The following is a 20,015-nucleotide window of genomic DNA, read 5'->3' as shown; positions in this document are numbered from 1 at the left end:
TGCCAGTCTCTGGTTTTGGATTCCGGTAGTCTTTTGCAAACTGTAAAGTGCTATTGCTTTTCCCTTTTCTGATTTGCTCTGTCCCACAAGCCGCCTCCTGAGTGAAATGCCCATATGCCGGGCCCAAGGGCCCGAGGAAAGCCCGCCTGGCACTGGGGCCGGGGTACCTTCGGCTCGAGCCCTCCCCACCCCCTTCCCATAGCTATTGTGCAAGACCGGCTGGCACACCTTCTGGGACAGGTCGAATCAAGGCCAGGGAACTTCCTGAGAGCGGGCAGTGGCAGGCGGGACTAGGGGGGCAGGGGGCACGGTTCAGGGAACAGGAGGGGGGCCGAACCCCGAATTCCGACTCGGCTTGTGGGCCCAGGCGTCCCCCGCCAGTGCTCTACATCCTCCTCGGCGTGATTCTCTTCCCGAGCTGGCAGGGTTGGGAGGGGAGGAAGTGACACTCAGGCTGGAGACCCCTAGAGCACCCCCAGTTTTTCAGATGCTCCCACCAGCCCCGTCTCTTTTTTCGTTTAGGTCTAGGGCGGGCGCGTTCTCCGCAGTCTCCCTTTCTGGGACCTTCTCTTTGTCTGCCGGGCGGTCCCGGTTGTCCCCGGCCCTTGTGCCCCTCCCGCCCGAAGCCGCGGAGGGGGCGGGGCCGGCCTGCGGGGCTGGGCGGGGCCGGGGCGGAGGTGGGGTGGGGCGCGGCGGGCGCAGGAGTGTAGGGCCGCGGGCGGGGCCTGGCGGGGCGGAGGGGTGCAGGGCCGAGGGCAGAGAGGGGGCCGAGGCTGCCGGCGGGAGGGACTGGGCCCCAGTGGGAGCGGAGCCGGAGCGGAAGCCGCAGCCGGGGCAGCGGGAGCGGCGGGAGCAGGGCGGGCGGAGCTCCATGGCGCCAAAGGCGTCCGCCTGAGCAGCGCGGGCAGCAGTGGCGGCGGCGGCCGGATCGGGCCGCGACTCCTCCCGGCCATGGGCGACGTGCTGTCCACGCACCTGGACGACGCCCGGCGCCAGCTCATCTCAGGTGAGGGTTGCGCCGCGCCGCGCCGCGCCGCGCCTTGCGCGCCGGGGGTCCCGCCGGAACCCCCGGACCACGCCCCCACCCCGGTCCGCGTCGGGGCTGGGGGCTCCGTTGAGTCAGGCCGGGCGGGCAGGAGCCTCCGGGGAGCTTGCCCCCCGTTAGAGCTCATTCCCTCCGAGCCTGGGAGCCCCTTCCCGTGCCCTTGTGGGCGCCACCTTTCCCGGCTCAAGAGGTCTTGGAGCCCCTTATCTCCTGGAACCTCTTGGGAGCCCAGGCTTGGCAGACCCCTATCCCACTACCCTAGGCCGAGCTGGGATAGGGGTCGCAGCCTGCCACCTACCCTTGACTGTGCCTACCCAGAGGCGTTCCAAGCCCATCCGCTACCCGCTTTGGGATCTCCCGGACCCAGCCAGCACGCGCTCACCTTCCTCCCCAGCCGTCTCGTCCCTAGCTCCGCCGGGCCCCAGCCCTAGTACACGTGGCGGAGGCTTCCTGAGGACCGGCCAATGAAGGCCCGGGACTGATCCTGGGGAGTGGGGCCAGGGATCGTTGGGGCGCCTTGGAGGCGGTGGGGTTCCATGTCCTTTGGCGCAGGCAGCAGGGGCCAGGGGACTGGTCATCAGAGTGGGGGGTCCTCAGGGCCAGTCGCCAGCCCCCTCAGCGCCGCCTTTCACCCAGCCCTGCTCTCAGCCTATTACTGCACAGTGGCCACTTTTCCCCAAGGACAGCTGTCCCCAAGGCTCCTGGGGAAGCTGGAGCTGCAGCAGGGGCCTTTTCCCCGCAGACTCTGGAGGAAGGGAAGATAGCATGAGGATCTCGGCTGCTTGAGAAACTCCGCTCCGGCCGAGCTCTCCCGGCTGGTGGGGCTGCCCTCGGTGCAAGCCCAGCATTTGTTTCCCAGACATCTGTTTTGGATACCTTGGTTTTCTCCTCTTTGAAATGGGGTCAGTGATTTCTTTCTTATTAATGAGTTGTTGGGAGGTTTATGTGGGGTAACTCATTGGCTTGCCTAGCACAGGGCTGGCATAGGAGAGGGCCTGATACTTGGGGTGACGGTTCAGGTGGGTCGCCTATGTCCAGAGGGCCTTGAGCACCGCGTCCACCTGCACTTACTTTCGTGCCCTTTAGAGTTTCACCACCGTGTTCTCCACGCTCCCTTGAAAGCAGGAGGCCCTGAGAGCAGGAGCCAGGTGTCCTTTAACTCCATGTCTCCAGGGCCGCACCCATGCTGGGCACAGGGAGGAGCTGGGGAGGCCTGCCGGGTGACTGTGGTCCTGAGCCAAGTCCCAAGGTCCGAGTCCCTCTCTTGTGCCAGGCCTGGAGCGGCTGGGCACAGGGGCGATTGGGGTGATGAGGAAGTGAATCAGACTCTCTAGCCTCCGACCAGCGCGGGGTTAAGTCCTGCAAAGCCTCCTTGTCTCACCAGGCTTGGACTCTGGGAGAAGGAATGGCCAGGGCGGAGTCTTCCTGTTCCCTCCCTGTTGCTCGGCCACCTCCTGGGGCACTTCAACAGTCCTACCATTCAGGACCTCCTGTTGAGGCCCTTCGAGGGGCCTGGGTGGGGTGTACCATGCGTTTGGTGGGATTTTTCCTCTCCTCATACCCAGTGCTGGGCCTGCCTGTCTTCCCGTCTCCTGGGCTGAGAATTGCCCGCCCATCCTCTGTCCCCTGGCATGTTACAGGGGAGGGGACTGAGACCACAGGTGAAGTGTCCTTTACTGGAGAGAGCTGGATTTGTTTTCTTGATATCAGGCTAGGTAGAAGAAGGTTGTGCCCACTCAGAGCCTGCTGGCCTCTCTCTTGTCGACACTTCAGTGCTATTTATAACCCTCTTTAAATGCCTCAAATTCCTGGTCCAGGCTCACCTGTGGGGAGTTCCTGATGTGGAGGGGCGGGGGGTTGGAAGGGGGCTGCCGGGAAGCCTCTCAGCCTCCTCCGGAGGAAGTGAGCTGCCTTAAAATCTCAGTTGGAGGGGAATGAGGGCGTGTCTTTGCCACCTCCAGGGATCCATGCACCTTCCTCACCCCACCCAAGGAGCTGTAGGTCCTCTCAAAGCCGGCAATTAAAATTCCAGAGCCTTGCTCTCTGCCCCAGTAAAAATGTCAGAGTTAGGAACATCCCTTCCCACAGTGCTCTGAGTTCCCAGGCCTGTTAGGGCTCTGAGATACGGCCTGCAGTATCGTGCCCTCCCTGAGCAGGTGAGCAGGTGAATGCCAGCCTGCGTGCAAGTCCTGGCAAAGGTCAGGCGTGCTCCTGGCCACGGTGCTGTTTTGCTGCCACGGCACCTTTCATCCTGGGATTTCAAAGCCCCTGGCAAGCAGAGGCTTGTTTCCACACTGGGAGCCCCGTGGGGCCGGTGGGAGGGTGACTCCCTCCTCCTTACATGAGGGAGCAGGTGGAGAGGAAGCAGCGCTGGCCCGGGAGCAGGGAGGCCTGAGGGCCCTCGGGCAGGCCACTTCCTCTCCCTGGGTCTCAGTTTCCCTAGTTGTGAACCAAAGTGGGTGGGTTACTCAATGGCTGAAGTTACTTTCAGCTCTGAGGGCCTAACGATCCTAAATTTTCCCCACAAATCTCCCCCAGACTGAAGCCAGCTCAACGTCCCCATACAACCCCTGAAACCATGGACTAACATTTTTTTTTTTTTGAGACGGAGTTTTTTTTTTTTTTTTTCCACTCTTGTTACCCAGGCTGGAGTGCAATGGTGTGATCTCGGCTCACTGCAACCTCCGCCTCCTGGGTTCAGGCAATTCTCCTGTCTCAGCCTCCTGAGTAGCTGGGATTACAGGCAGGCACCACCATGCCCAGCTAACTTTTTGTATTTTTAGTAGAGACGGGGGTTTCACCATGTTGACCAGGATGGTCTCGATCTCTTGACCTCGTGATCCACCCACCTCGGCCTCCCAAAGTGCTGGGATTACAGGCTTGAGCCACTGCACCCGGCCCTTTTTTTTTTTTTTTTTTGGAGACAGGGTCTTGCTCTGTCACCCAGGCTGGAGTGCAATGACATCATCATAGCTAACTGCAGCCTCAACTTCCTGGGCTCAAGCAATCCTCCCACCTCAGCCTCCCAAGTAGCTGGGACTACAGCTGTACACCACCATGCCTAGCTATGTGTGTGTGTGTGTGTGTGTGTGTGAGGGTCTCTCTATGTTGCCCAGGCTGGTCTTGAACTCCTGGGTTGAAGCAATCCTTTGGGATCAAGCAAGCCTCCTTTGGGAGCCTTGGCCTCCCAAAGTGCTAGGATTACAGTTGTGAGCTTCCTGTCCCTGAAGTAGCATCTTTTTTTTTTTTTAGACAGAGTTTAGCTTTCTCTCCCAGGCTGGAGTTCAGTGGCATTGGCACAGTCTCAGCCCACTGCAGCCTCCACCTCCTGCGTTCAAGCAATTCTCCTGCCTCAGTCCCCTGTTACAGGTATACACCACCATGCCTGGCTAATTTTTGTATTTTTAGTAGAGATGGGAGTTTCACCATATTGGTCAGGCTGGTCTCAAACTCCTGACCTCAGGTGATCCACTTACCTCACCCTCCCAAAGTGCCAGCATTACGGGGGTGAGCCACCACGCCCAGCCAAAAATAACAGCTTTATTGAGGCATAATTCACCTACCATACAATTCACTCACCTAAAGTGTACATTTCAGTGGTTTTTAGTATATTCACAGAATTGCGCAGCCCTTGCCACCTGTGGGGAGTTAGAGTGTTTTCATCAGCCCTGAAAGAAATCCCCTACTCCTTAGTAGTTGCTCCTGTTTCTTCCTAGTCCTTCCCAACTCTAGGCACCCACTGAACGTTTTGTCTAATTGCAAAAGTAATGTGTGCACAGACCAGGAGGGTGGCTCACACCTGTAATCTCAGCACTTTGGGAGGCTGAAGAGGGCGGATTGCTTGAGCTCGGGAGTTCAAGACCAGCTTGGGCAACATGGCAAAGCCCCGTCTCTAATAAAAATACAAAAAATTAGCTGGGCACGGTGGTATGCGCCTGGGCTTCCAGCTACATGGGAGGCTGAGTTGGAAGGATTGCCTGAGCAAAAGTCATGCATATACAATGTAGGGAGGATAAAGTAAAAAATGAAAACACCCTCCATCTTTCTTCCTTAAATCCCACTTCCCAGAAGAAATCATTTCAGTGTGGTGTGTCACTGTTTCCAAACCTACCTCTCTCTGTACATGCTCACAATAGTCTGGTTTATAAAAAGAGATTTTTTTTTTTTTTTTTTTTTGAGATGGAGTTTCGCTCTTGTCACCCAGGCTGGAGTGCAATGGCGCGATCTCGGCTCACCGCAACCTCCGCCTCCCGGGTTCAGGCAATTCTCCTGCCTCAGCCTCCTGAGTAGCTGGGATTACAGGCACGTGCCACCATGCCCAGCTAATTTTTTTGTATTTTTAGTAGAGACGGGGTTTCACCATGTTGACCAGGATGGTCTCGATCTCTTGACCTCATGATCCACCCGCCTCAGCCTCCCAAAGTGCTGGGATTACAGGCTTGAGCCACCGCGCCCGGCGATTTTTTTTTTTTTTTTTTTTGAGACAGAGTCTCACTCTGTTGCTCAGGCTGCAGTGCAGTGGCATGGTGTTGGCTCACTGTAGCCTCTGCCTCCCAGGTTCAAGTGCTTCTCCTGCCCCAGCCTCCTAAGTAGCTGGGATTACAGGCATGCTCTGCCACTCCAGGCTAATTGTTGTATTTTTAATTGAGACTAGGTTTCACCATGTTGGCCAGGCTGGTCTCGAACTTCTGAACTTGTGATCCACCCACCTCAGCCTCCTAAAGTTTTGGGATTACAGGCGTGAGCCACCACACCCAGCCTATATAAAGAGATCTTATTCTATGCTTCTGTGGTTTGATTTTTTTCACTTGGCAAATTGGTGGCCCTCTTTCTATGTCAGAACACATAGGACTACCTTGGTCTTTTCTTGATGAGTTTGTTACTGTGCATGGATGATTCGTTTACCCAGCCCCCTGTGAGTGGGCATTTGGGTTGTTTCCAGTGTTTTGCTAGTATTCACGGTGTTGCTTGAACCTCCTGGTACATACCCTCTGTAATATTCCATATAGGAGAGGCCCTGAAATAGAGCTCCTGGGTCACCTTTTTTTATTTTTTTTGAGACGCAGTCTAGCTGTGATCGCCCAGGCTGGAGTGCAGTGGTGCTATCTTGGCTCACTGTAACCTCTGCCTCCTGCGTTCAAGCAATTCTGTCTCAGCCTCCCGAGTAGCTGGGACTACATGCACCTGCTACCACACCCAGCTAATTTTTGTATTTTTAGTAGAGATGGGGTTTCACCATATTGGTCAGGCTGGTCTTGAACTCCTGATCTCAGGTAATCCACCTGCCTTGGCCTCTCAAAGTGCTGGGATTACAGGCATGAGCCGCTATGCCCAGCCTGGGTAACCTTTTGGTAGATGGACACATGGCCTTTAACAAGGCAGCAGGCGTTTGACACTCTCCTGCCAAGGGGATCTTAGCACTGAGCATTTTCATACTTTTGACAACCAGATATGAGAAGAAGGGTATCTCACTTATTTATTGAGCAAAACAAATAATGCCTTTTTCCAAAGTGATTTTAAAAACCTACCTCTCTGCTGGGCGTGGTAACTCATGGCTATAATCCCAGGACTTTGGGAGACTGAGGCAGGCAGAGCACCTGAGGTCAAGAGTTTGAGACCAGCCTGGCCAATATGGTGAAACTTCATCTCTACTAAAAAATTAGCCAGGCATGGTGGTGGATGCCTATAGTTCCAGCTACATGGGAGGCTGAGGCACAAGAATCGCTTGAACCTGGGAGGCAGAGGTTGTGATGAGATGGGATCGTGTCATTGCACTCCAACCTGGGCGACAGAGTGAGACTCTGTCTCCAAAAAAAAAAAAAAAAAAGTCTACCTCTCAACATTGGGGAAGTGGCTATAGGTGCCAGGAGTGAAGGGGTGGAGGGGTTCTGCCTTCTGCCATCCCTCACCCTGCTGCATGGCTTCCTCATTGCTCTCCTGGACTTTGCAGAGAGGCCAGGCTGGCCGGAAGCAGTGCCTGGGCCTGGGCGGCTGCCCTCAGCCAAAGCCCAGGTCAGCCCCTGGGGATAAAGCATCTGGGGATGCTGCTGTCTCTGTTGGGTCTTACGTAACATGCTTTTGTTGGCTTTGACCCTGCCTTCCCCTCTATCCAGCCTCTTCCAGTCCCCCAGACTCTGTTCCTTGCTCACTGCTGCGGCCTGAGTGCTGGCCTCGCCTACTGGGAGCTGCCCCAGCCTCCTCGGAGCCTCTAGTCCTTCCCACACACACACTGCCAAAGAGACCTTTCTTTTTTTTTTTTTTTTGAGACGGAGTTTCGCTCTTGTTACCCAGGCTGGAGTGCAATGGCACGATCTCGGCTCACCGCAACCTCCGCCTCCTGGGCTCAGGCAATTCTCCTGCCTCAGCCTCCTAAGTATCTGGGATTACAGGCACGCGCCACCATGCCCAGCTAGTTTTATTGTATTTTTAGTAGAGACGGGGTTTCACCATGTTGACCAGGATGGTCTCGATCTTTCGACCTCGTGATCCACCCGCCTCGGCCTCCCAAAGTGCTGGGATTACAGGCTTGAGCCACCGCGCCCGGCTTTCTAAACCCAAGCTGGGTCACGGCTGCCCTCCCTGCTGCCTGAGGATCGGAGCAGAAAAACAGGAATAGGAACCACTCAGCCTCCATCCTGCGATAACCACTTCATCCTCTGGGAGTACTTCCCGTCTGCGTCGATGGTTCGACTTTGCTGGACCATGACTCAAGTTTGTGTCTTGCTGCTTTCACCATGTGATTTATGATAAATATGTCTCCCAGGTCATTAAAACCTCCCTGGAAGCATCCCCAAAGGCTGCATTTTATTCCATCTGAGGACAGAGAGGGACATTTTCTCAGCTTTTTCCCTAATGCTAGACATTAGGTTGTTTCTCACGTGTTGGTTTTTAGGGGCAAACAGAGCCACTGTGTGTGTTTCGTTTCTGGCTCTGGTCAACTTTCCTCCCAAAGGCCGATTTGTGTCCCAGCCCAACTCTTCCTCTACTCTGCTTCCACCAACCTGGGTGTTTAGAGTGAAGCTCCTTCCTGACATCTCTGAGCATCGTTCAGGGGCTAGTGGGCTTGAAGGGGCTGCCTGTGAGCTGGGGACGGGGACTGATGACCATGGCCTCTGGATGTGTAGCCATATAGTCTGGCCTGTGATGTGTAGGGATAGATGTATTTTCTGTCTGAAGACATGGTTGATGGAGCAGGGAGGGGCAGTAATCAGGCTTTGAGTGATAACTGTAAGATTAGCAACGGTTTAACTGAGCACTTGCTATGTGCCAAACCTTCCTTTGTCTGTATTGTCTCATTGAATCCGCATGTCAGTGGTAGGCCTGATCCGGGTCGTCCAAGGCCTTCGCTATTTAAACCATGTCCTACTATGCTTATGTCATCTGTGGTGCCCAGATTGGGCAGGGGGACACTGTGAAAAAGGCCTCCAAGAGAGGCAGGCTTTTGGAAGCCAGAAGAGGAAGTGGGAGGAGGAGCCAAGTCGGAACAGAGTGGCTGTGTCAGGCTCCTGTACGTTGCACAAAATCTATCCCACCCGTCATTACTCAGTCTGAGACTCACAGCCTCTCTGACCAGCCGCATTCTCCTTCCCTGCGCCCCCCTCCTCGTTTGCCATGGGCAGAGCTCATGACTCACTCCACCCGGGACTCCTGCAAGCATCATCCTGCGGTTGCAGAAATTCCTGCACTGCTTTTTCCTTCCCCCGCCCCACCCCCACCCACTTCTCTGCTGGAGGAAGAAGGGTATTCTGTAGTCGCTGCTGGGCAGAAGTTTAAGGAAGGAGTACGGGCGGATGCTTAGGCTTAAAACCCTTGAGGGTGGAGCAAAGCCATTCTCTTCTCCTGGTAGAATCTTAGGGCCTGAGTCATGGAAGGCTACAATCTTTTGATCTCGTAAATTTTTAAAACTGGAAGAACAGGAAGTATCTACCTCCTGGGACGGGTCCCGTTTTTGGAGCGATGCTGCATCTGGCCCATGAAGGTGAAGGGGCCCGCCAGGTTACGTAGTGGGTGGTAAGCTTGAAGAAGCAGGGAGCCCAGAGATTTTGGGGCAAGGCTTTGCAGTCAGACTGCTTGGGTTCGAGTCCTGGCTCTGCCACTGGATGGACGGATATTTAGGGACAAGTCAGTCACCCTCTCTGAGCCTTAGAGCCCACCCTATAAGAGGATGTTAGTTCTGGCATCTTAAGGTATGAGGATCAAGTCCCCAGTCAGTGCAGCACAGTGTTGGTGGGAGGTGACAATACATGAGTGGCAGCTGTTATGATTGTTCATTGCACTAATTTGGCACCCAGGGATATGTGCCAGGTCTGTCCTGTGGCCTCATGCACCCCTTGCTCCCTGCCATGTGCTCCAGGAAGTCAACATGACCCACTCCCCTCCTAGGCAGCCCTGAATATGAGAACCTTCTTCCCTTCCAAGGTCAGAGGAGCACCAGCCTATGGGCCTGGACACCTGGAGTATTCAGCGCGTACTTGGAGGCTGGTGGGATGGGGATGTGGTTACAGCAAGGTCAGTCCTTCAGCAGCAGCATCCGTTCTGTGCCTGGGATTTGGAAATACACAGCGGAAAAAGATGGATGGGAACATGCATGCTCCCTCCCTGCCTAGCTGTGTGTTAAGAACTAGACTTGTAAGCCTGAAGCCTGGTCCCATTGACCATCTGCTGTGTGACTCTGGACCAATGACTGTACCTCTCTGTGACTTTTCTCCCCATCTGTGACCTCAATACCAGTATCTACTCTTGGGAATTCTCTGCCTCTGAAAACCCTTGGTAGGGGTCTCAAGATGCCTTCCAAAGGCAGGGCTGGGCTTCTATATACACATAGAGGTGCATGCCCGTGACACTGTCAAGGGGTGTAATGAGCTCTGGCCCCTGACACATGGAGTCCTTTTTTCTTGTATTAATTCAGTTGATAGTTATTGAACACCTACTATGTACCCAGCACTGTGCTGGGCAGGAGGGACACACAAGTGCACACTCACATGGTGCCTGCCTGTGGGTGCTTCCTGGCTGGCTGTCCCTCCTCAGGGCAGACAATGTTCCCAAGGGGAAAGGCCTTCCTTAGGAAGGTGTAAGAGAGACTGGCCTGGGGTGGGTCAGCTTGCTGGGACTCAGGATGGGGAGGTAGAGGGAAGAACCACAGGGCTGGCCTTGGTGAGGAGGGACCTTTGTCCTGAGGGCCCCAGGGAGGCCTTGGAGGCATTTTTAGGCAGAAGTGGCACCAGTGGGTCGGCTTGCATGAGCCAGGTGAACCCCATGATGGGAGGCACTGGACCTGTGGGGGGTGGGGGACAGGTGCAGTGAGGGACATGTGTGTATAGGGGCGTGGCGTGGCCAGGCCTCAGTGATGGTGCTGTGCAGGGCTGGGGCGAGCTGATGGCCATGATTCTTGGCCTACAGGAAAACCTGCATGGATTCTGTACGTTGTTTTATTAAGGCAGACCTCCAACCACGGGTCCTGCAGCGTCTGCTCCCACTCCTCCAGTGACAGGAAACTCATTCGCTTCCCAGGCAGCCCTGAAAACGAGAACCTTCTTTTCCTTCATTGGCAGAGCAGAAAGAGCCTTGCCAGATGCAGTGACTCACATCTGTATCCCAGCACTTTGGGAGGTCAAGGTGGGTGGATCACAAGGTCAGGCGTTCAAGACCAGCCTGGCCAATATGGTGAAACCCCATCTCTACTAAAAATACAAAAATTAGCTGAGGGTGGTGGTGCATGCCTATGGTCTCAGCTACTCGGGAGGCTGAGGCAGAAGAATCGCTTGAACCTGGAAGGTGGAGGTTGCAGTGAGCATCCAACTACACTCTAGCCTGAGTGACAGAGCTCAAATTTAAAAAAAGAAAGAAAGAAAAAGGCTGGGAGTCAGAGATCCTGGTTTTGAGATGCTGTCAGGACTGCCCTGTCATTTGGCAGCTGCCTCCCCTTCTCTGGACCGCAAATTCCTCATCTGTAAAGTGGGCACAACAGCATCCCAGACCCCCGAGGTTGTTGTGCAGGGTTGGTGAGATGATGTGAAGAGCTTTTCACACTCAGGGAACGTCAGCGCCTGGTTCATCCACTGTTACTGTTATGTATGTTTCACACAGGACATTGGCCAAGGGAGGCCCTTCTCTTGCAGATCACAAGTGCCGGCTGTGGGCCAGGGTGCTGGGTGGAGGGTCCACAGCAGGGGTGGAGGCCCAGGGGGTAACTAGGCATCCAGGAGGGGAGGAATAAAGTGTGGTTTGCAAAGTGCAGACACTTCCCCACCCACCCATCTGTGGCCAAGCCAACTGCAACTGCCGTCCGTCTTTCCCATGCTGAGCAGAGCTATTTGTGTCCAGCTAAGTTTGTGAAGCTTAGCACCTTCTTGAAGAGGAGTCTGTTGGGAAGAAGCCCCGCCCCCCTCTGCTCCACTCACCTCTCATTTACTCCCCCTGCCTGGAGCCACTGATGGGTGTAGGCTGGGAGACAGGCTCCCCAGGATGGGTGCCAGGTGACTTCTGGCAAGTCCTTCCTTCTCTCTGTGCCTCCTCCTCACTTTGCCTATCTGTGCAATGGGCATGCCCTTCCAGCTCTGACCTCTTGAGTGCCTGCGGGCCCTGGGCTGCACTGAAGGCACAGAGCAAGGTGCAGATTTCAGGAGGCAATCTTGCTGTTGAAGGAAGAGCTTGCTCTAAAAACTGTCCTGTGTCTGGGCCTGAGCTGGGAACTGGGGATGAAGCAGCGACATGAGCCCTGATCTCATGGAGCTCATGCCAGCTAAAAAGGTTCCATCAAGCTGGATGTGCTGTGGCTCATGTTACAAAGCCTGTGGATCTTTATGTTTCCCAGAGCGCATGTTGGTTTCAGTACTCAGTGGGCCCATCTCAAGAAGCAGGCTGGAATGCACTGGTGCAATCTCCACTCACTACAACCTCCACCTCTCAGGTTCAAGTGCTCCTCCCACCTCAGCCTCCTAAGTAGCTGGGACTCCAGGCATGTGCCACCACACCTGAATAATTTTTATATTTTTTTGTAGAGATGGGGTTCTGCCATGTTGGCCAGGCTGGTCTCAAATTCCTGGACTCAAGCAATCAGCATGCCTCTCATGGTGCTGGGATTACAGGTGTGAGCCACCATGCTTGGTCTCAACTTTTTAACTGCAACTGTACAACATCTCTCCATCTCCTCCCTCCTCTTAACCACTCAAGCCTCTGGTAACCATCATTTGACTCTGTTCTTTTTTTTTTTTTTTTTTTTTTTTGAAACGGAGTTTCGCTCTTGTTACCCAGGCTGGAGTGCAATGGCGCGATCTCGGCTCACCACAACCTCCGCCTCCTGGGGTCAGGCAATTCTCCTGCCTCAGCCTCCTGAGTAGCTGGGATTACAGGCACGCGCCACCATGCCCAGCTAGTTTTTTGTATTTTTAGTAGAGACGGGGTTTCACCATGTTGACCAGGATGGTCTCGATCTCTCGACCTCGTGATCCACCCGCCTCGGCCTCCCAAAGTGCTGGGATTACAGGCTTGTTGACTCTGTTCTTAAAAAACAAACAAACAAACAAAAAAAAAACCAGCAGCATGTCTGGCCTTGACCGGGTGGCAGTACGCTTCCGCCACTGAAAGCTGTGTGGCCTTTCGCACTCAGCTCTCCTCCTCGCGGCTCCAGCTGTCACTGAGATGTGACTGGTGCTCCCTGCCTTTGTGATGGGTGCACTACACAGTTCCTGGCCTGTGGAGGGTTCTCAGTAAATGGTGATTGCGGGTTTTTTTGTTTTTTTTTTAAATGGAGTCTCACTCTGTCACTCAGGCTGGAGTGCAGTGGTGCGGTCTCAACTCACTGCAGCCTCCGCGTCCTGGAGTCAAGCGATTCTCCTGTCTCAGTCTCATGAGTAGCTGAGACTACAGGTGCCCACCGCTACACCTGGCTAATGTTTGTGATTTTAGTAGAGATGAGGTTTCATCACGTTGGTCAGGCTGGTCTCGAACTCCTGACCTTGTGATCTGCCCACGTCGGCCTCCCAAAGTGCTGGGATTACAGGAGTGAGCCACTGTGCCCGGTTGGCAATTGCGTTTTAGCTGAGTTCTTAGGGGAGCTGTGTGCCATTTGCCTGGCCTGTCAGAGATTTAAGGGGTGATTCAGGCATCTAGAGGAGGGAGCTGACAATTCCACTTCTGTTTTGCTTTTTGGTTTTGCTTTTTTTGAGAGCTGTGTTCTCTGGGAGGCGAAGGGGAGAAAAGAGAGCTGAGCTTGAGCTTTGGGGAGAGCAGGCCCCAGTGGGCTGGGGGAGGTGTCTGCCTGTCACCCCGCTACACCTCCCGCACCCCCACCTTAGATTTTGAGGTGCTGATGGGAACTGTATGCTTTTCTTTTTCAGGCCCAGACCTTTCCTCCTCCTAGCCCACGAGGACCCTATGAGATCCTCTAACTAACCCCCTCGTTTTTTTCATGTCCGAGTACACTGAGGCCCAGGAAGAGGAAGGGACATGCCTGTGCTGTCAGCGGCTGCAGAGCTTGGCCGGCGCGCAGGGCCTTGACCCCAGCATGAAGCTTTTGCCTCTGACTTCTTACTCCCAGCACCCCCGCACCCATGCAGTGCCCCAGACGGCAAAGGATGGTCAGAGAAGGAATGATTGGGCCGGGTGGGGCTGCAGAACTTATAATTATGAGAACTGGGTAAACAAACAAGCTCTCCAGGAGAGAAGCGGGCCCTGCGCGGGCCTCACAGATGGGCCTGTGTCTGAGGGGGCAGCAGACAGTGAGGGGCTGTGTTAGACTGGAAAAGCCAAAGCTACGCTCCCCTACCACCCCCAGCCTATATTTCAGGCTGCCAGGAAAAGGGGAGGGGGAAAGGGGAGCCCTTCCTTCCAAAGGGGTGGGGGCTGACCCCTGAGGACTCTCCTGGGGTCAGCCCTCCTGGCCCAGCTTGGGACAGTCACAGCTCACTGCGTGACCTTGGTCCAGGGGCGTCTCTCCTCTGGGCCTCAGTTTCCCATCTCTAGAGTGGAGGGGACCCCATCTCTCAAGGAGGATGGCAGGATGGGGAAGATTTGAGCCAACGGGTTGAATACACTGAGCCCTTTCTCTCACCCTGACCCGAGGCCAACTGGGATCTCAGAAACTCTTCATTTCTCTCTGGCCAGAGGCAGGGGCCCTTCTCGGAGCAGAAGAGTGACTTTCTCAGTGACCTGAGAGCGGGCCTGGTCCTGGGGGGCCAAACCTTCAATCCTGGCCTGGCTGTAGCAGGCTGCCCAGCTCAGCTTTCCCGTCTTCCTGCTGAGATTATGGCAGAATCCCAGAGGAGCTGTTTCTGGTGCCTGCCCTGCAGGCTGGGGGCTGGGCGGCTTGCCCTGCCTGGAGGCCCCCGGTTGGGGTCTGGCAGACTTCCTGTGTGATTGGGGCTGGGCCCCCTGCCCTCCCTCCCCTCTTTCTGCAGTTCCCTGTGTGGCTTCTGGGAGTCCAGCTCTGTAGGTGGGAGGCCGGTTTAGCCTCAGGCCTCTGTGGCCTTGGGTGACTCCTACCGCTTCTACAGGCCTCAGTTTCCCCTATGGTTCAATGGAGGGGTTGGATAAGAGCCTCTGGTAGTAGAGTGACCTTGCTATTTACCATATGTCACCCTCCTTCAGATTGACCCTTCCAGTCTATCCTGTGCCCTCAAGGTCAAGTCCAGATCCTGAAATCTCCTCACAGGCCAAGCCCTACAGCCAGGAGCCCCACTCCTGGCAGGCGGAATCAGGCTCTTCCTCCGAGCTCCCACAGCCCCTTGGTTACCTGTGTGCACCTGTAGCGCTTTTTACATAGTTGTGATTCTTTTTTCTTTTTCCTTTTTTGAGATGGAGTCTTGCTCTGTCACCCAGGCTGGAGTGCAGTGGTGCGATCTCAGCTCACCACAACCTCTGCCTCCCGGGTTCAAGTGATTCTCCTACCTTAGCATCCCAAGTAGCTGGGACTACAGGCTCATACCACCACACCTGGCTAATTTTTGTCTTTTTAGTAGAGACGAGGTTTAACCATGTTGGTCAGGCTGGTCCCAAACTCCTGTCCTTATGACCTGCCCGCCTCGGCCTCCCAAAGTGCTGGGATTACAGGCATGGGTCGCCGTACCTGGCCTTGTTTTTGTTTTTGTTTTTGATACAGGGTCTTGCACTGTTGCCCAGGCTGGAGTGAAGTAGTGCAATCATAGCTTACTGTAGCCTTGACCTCCCAGGCTCCAGCAATCCTTCTGCCTCAGTCTCCCCGTTAGCTGAGACCCCAGGTGTACACCACCATATGGGGCTAATTTATTTTTATATTTTGTACAGACGAGTTTCCCTGTGTTGCCCAGGCTGGTCTCAAACTCCTGAGCTAAGCAATCTTCCTGCCCAGCCTCCCAAAGTGCTGGGATTACACACCCAGCTCATGGTTGTGATTCTAATTCCCATCTATGATACGAGTACCCGAGGGCTCACTCACTCTGGGCTCCCCTGAGGTAGACAGATGGCTCACAGCTCAGACTTGCTCCACCAGCAGCTGAACAAGTGCCCCTAGGTCAGGTGCCATGATGCTTTATACCTTAGTTTAATTAGCTGTAAAATGGGCATGATAATACTTCTCTACTGGATTGTGTAGGTTATAAATTATGTGTGTAAAGCACAAGAAATGCTCAGGAGTCAGTAACTGCAATGAACATTTATTAGTGCAAATTGTTTTAGTACCCTGGAAGGAATGAATGAATGCATGCAAGCATGCCATTGCAAAGTCCTCCATCCTGGGAGCACAGGGACCCTGAAGCTCTCTGGATAAAGGGCCTGGTAGGTGCAGAATGTGTGTGGGGGGAGGAGGGGGAGCTGTGGGGGTTACAGAGGGGCAGGACAGATGTGGGAGGGGCCTGGGATGGTGACTTCCCCCCTGCCCTTGTGGAAGGAGTGGTTTGGGCCCCTCCGTGTCTCAGACCCGCAGGCACCAAGCTAGTGTGGCCATCCACAGCTTCCTTCCTCCCGCCTGTATTCCTCAAAGCGTGACTCACTGGCTTCCAGCCCTTCATTCTTGTCCTTGAGCCCTGAGGGTGAGGCGGGTAGAGAGTCTTTCCTGGATGGGCCAGCCCTCTCTCTGGGTTCCTCTCTCTGTTCCTGGCCCTTCTGTAGCTCCTGAGTGTGACAAGCAGGGATGGAGAGTTGGGGGGAGGGTGGGATGGACACCTGGGCCCTGGTCCTGGCAGCCCCACTGACCCCCTGTGTGTCAGGCCTGGGGTGGGCACCCACTGAGGGCCCACCCAGGGCTTGGATCTGAGCTGGTGCGGCTGAAACAGCCCACTCAAACTCGCCCGGGTCCTGCCCTTGCAGAGCTCCTGGCTGAGCAGGAGACACACTCAGTCATTTATTAAAATCATTACTGGAGGGCTTATTGCTATAAAGAAATGGCCACTCTTCCTTGGGAGCTCACGTGTCCTGGGATCTCCCCAGCAGTGCCTGTGGTTTGCTCTCCCATCACAGAAGAGGACACACAGCCCACTGAGTGGATGGGGGAGCAGGCTCCGATCTGGGGCAAGTCCCATCCCCAGCTGGGCCTCAGGATCTCGTTGCACGTCTTAGAAGTGTGCTGTTCAAGTGATATGCCCGCCTCGGTCTCCCAAAGTGCTGGGATTACAGGCATGGGCTGCCGCTCCCTGCCGAGGTGTGCTGTTCAGGAGGCCCGGGGTCTGCCACTGGCCCCCGCATGGTTCTGGGTGGGTGGGCTGGCATCGGGCTTTAGCCTGGGGACTATGGAATTGCAGTGAAAACTGGATTTGTCGTCCTGAAATCCCTTCTTTATGTGTCCCTAGACAGAAATATGTGTGTCCCAGAAACCACTGTAACTAAAATATTGGGACCTTCTAAAGGCTAGGCAAGAAATGGGGGCTGGTGAGGGTCTCATCCCCCTCCCTTCTCCCTCCACCAATACATGGGACAGCAGAAAGGTGTCCCAAAGCCCTAGGAGAAACCTACCGGGACATTTCACAACTAGAATGTACCCCATTAAGTAACAAAATAGTTACATTATAGCATGGGGGGGTATGGAATGGAAACAGTGTATTAATAGGCATTGTTTAATGACATAATATGTAGCCATTAAAAGTGATGATTCCTGACCGGGTGCGGTGGCTCAAACCTGTAATCCCAGCACTTTGGGAGGCCGAGGCAGGTGGATCACAAGGTCAAGAGATCGAGACCATCCTGGTCAACATGGTGAAACCCCGTCTCTACTAAAAATACAAAAAATTAGCTGGGCATCATGGCGCATGCCTATAATCCCAGCTACTCAGGAGGCTGAGGCAGGAGAATTGCCTGAACCCAGGAGGCGGAGGTTGCGGTGAGCCGAGATCGAGCCATTGCACTCCAGCCTGGGTAACAAGAGCAAAACTCCGTCTCAAAAAAAAAAAAAAAAAAAAAAAAGGCCGGGCACGGTGGCTCAAGCCTGTAATCCCAGCACTTTGGGAGGCTGAGGCGGGTGGATCACGAGGTCGAGAGATCGAGACCATCCTGGTCAACATGGTGAAACCCCGTCTCTACTAAAAATACAAAAAATTAGCTGGGCATGGTGGCGCGTGCCTGTAATCCCAGCTACTTGGGAGGCTGAGGCAGGAGAATTGCCTGAACCCAGGAGGCAGAGGTTGCGGTGAGCCGAGATCGAGCCATTGCACTCCAGCCTGGGTAACAAGAGCGAAACTCCGTCTCAAAAAAAAAAAAAAAAAAAAAAAAAAGTGTACGTCTGAAAGGGTGTATATTTGTATTGACATAGAACAAAATAAGGAAAGAAATTCACCAAAATATAAATAGAGACTATTTTGGGGTGGCAGGATAATAGATTATTTAAACTTTTTTAGTCTCTCCTGATTTTTTTTTTTTTTTTCAGTGAGTGTGTTAAATCAAAAAGAATAACCTGGTTGGGCACTGTGGCTCACGCCTGTAATCTTAACACTCTGGGAGACTGAGGCGGGCGGATCACCCGAGGTCAGGAGTTTGAGACCAGCCTGGCAACATGGTGAAACCCCATCTCTACTAAAAATACAAAAATTAACCCTGGTGTGGTGGCAGCCTGTAGTCCCAGCTACTCGGGAGGCTGAGGCAGGAGGATTGCTTGAACTTGGGAGGCAAAGGTTGCGGTGAGCCAAGTGTCAGAGCAAGACCTTGCCTCAAAAGAAAAAAAAAAAAAAAAAAAGAATAACTCTATTGACAGTATTTAGTGGAACGATTTGATTCCTGTCTAACTTCAGAATCTAAGCCATGCTGGCCTGACGGGAGCCCCAAGGGGCTTGCAAGCACAGGCCAGGCTCCAGAGAGGGGAAGAGGGCAGAGAAAATTCTGGAAGAGAGGTGTTTGAGCTGAATCTTGGAGGGCAGGAGGGATTTTAGCCAGTAGAGTTGGGGTAAGGGTGAGAGGGGGGTGTGGCCTAGCATAGACCCTTGCTTATCCAAGGCAGGGAGCTGAGCGCAGCTTTGAACGCGTGGCAGAGGGGCTGGGAGGGAGGAGTGCTTCTCAAAAATGCTTGTTAGCTGGACTTCAGAACGAGGACTTAAGTTCTGCGACAAGGGCAAGGAGAGTAACAAACTTGTGTTAGGCTCTTTCTGCGTGGCCAGCCCGTGAGCCCCCAGTGGCTATGAGCAGATGGGATTGCAGTAGTTTAGCCCAGAGATGCCAGATGGATTCCACAAATACTGAGTGTCTCTCTGTGATGAGTGCTGAAGGCCGAGTGTGGGTGGGGGCATTGGGATGGTGAGGAGTGGTTGGGTCCTGTCCAACTGGGAAAGCCTATGACCTGTCAGACCTCCAGCCTGGAGGTGTCCCTGCTAATTAAAAAATAAAAAGCCAGGCATGGTGGTACAAGCCTGCAGTCCCAGCTACTAGGGAGGCTGAGGTGGGAGGATTGCTTGAGCCTGGAAGGCTGAGGCTGCAATCAGCTGGATCATGCCACTGCTCTGCAGCCTGGGCAACAGAGCAAGACAGACCTCCAGGCCAGACAGAGCTCCAGGTTCCCGGGGTAATGTGCATGGGATGCTGGTACCTGCCATAGGACTTGGGTGGTCAGAGGCATGTGCTGCATGAGGCTGAGCACAAGGACCCCTTTCTGCAGTGCTTAGGGCTTCCCTTCTGCCTGTCTCCATGATGACCTCAGCTCTCTGCCTCTCCTTACCCATTTGTAGCAGGGAGGTGGTTGCAGATACCTTCGAGAGGGTTGTGGTGAATTTTACGCGAGGGCCACCCTGGTACCTGGCACACAGCAAACGCTCAGGAAAAGAGTTTCTGTCCTTGGAGTTCAGTCCCCGGCCAGGGGACTTCTTCCCTCCTGGAGGAGCCTCAGCAGCCTGAACTTGACAGACAGGATGGTATTAGATCAGGTTGCTGGGTGGTGAGCTCTGACCTCCCCCTCAGACCGTCTTTGGCACCCATCTGCCAGCATCCGCCAAAGGTCAGATTCTCACAGACCTGGAGGCTTGACCTTTCAACTATGAGCTTTCCCAGTCTTCCCCCTTTGTCATTTCCCCCCGTTTATTATTGTTGTTGTTGTTACATAGGCAATATCTAGGGGTCAAAGAAAATTAGAAAATACAGTTAAGTAATAGGAAGAAAATGAAAATCACCAATAATCCTACCACCCAGAAAGGACTTGCAGGCACCTCCCTGATACATTTGTTTTTCTACCTTAATAGCGGGTGGTGGGCCTCCATATACCTGTCATCCTCCTTGTCGAATAGATACAGAATATTTCGTTATGGCTGCGCAAGGTGGCTCATGCCTGTAATCCCAGCACTTTGGGAGGCCGAGACAGGCAGATTACCTGAGGTCAGGAGTTTGAGAACAGCCTGGCCAACATGGTAAAACCCTGTCTCTACTAAAATTGCAAAAATTAACTGGGCGTGGTGGTGTGCACACTGGTAATCCCAGCTACTTGGTAAGTTGAAGCGGGAGAATAGCTTGAATCTGGGAGGCATAGGTTACAGTGAGCTGAGATTGCACCACTGCACTCCAGCCGGAGGGAGGGAGGGAGGGAGAG

General features: G+C 54.2%; 1 protein-coding gene across 1 annotated transcript in view; it reads left to right on the top strand.

The window, feature by feature from the left end:
* The first annotated feature begins 711 nt into the window (after positions 1–711).
* Positions 712–20,015, top strand: part of NIBAN2 (niban apoptosis regulator 2) — a 69,223-nt gene continuing 49,919 nt past the window's right edge. The window contains exon 1 of the mRNA XM_003940609.4: positions 712–1,006. Within this exon, the coding sequence (XP_003940658.1) occupies positions 952–1,006 (55 nt within the window). The 5' untranslated portion in view covers positions 712–951. The remainder of the gene's footprint in view (positions 1,007–20,015) is intronic.

This window comes from Saimiri boliviensis, chromosome 2 (genome assembly GCF_048565385.1).
Source record: "Saimiri boliviensis isolate mSaiBol1 chromosome 2, mSaiBol1.pri, whole genome shotgun sequence".
Lineage (NCBI taxonomy): Eukaryota > Metazoa > Chordata > Mammalia > Primates > Cebidae > Saimiri > Saimiri boliviensis.
Note: the sequence above shows the minus strand (reverse complement) of the source record. Positions and strands in the feature narration are given on the sequence as shown.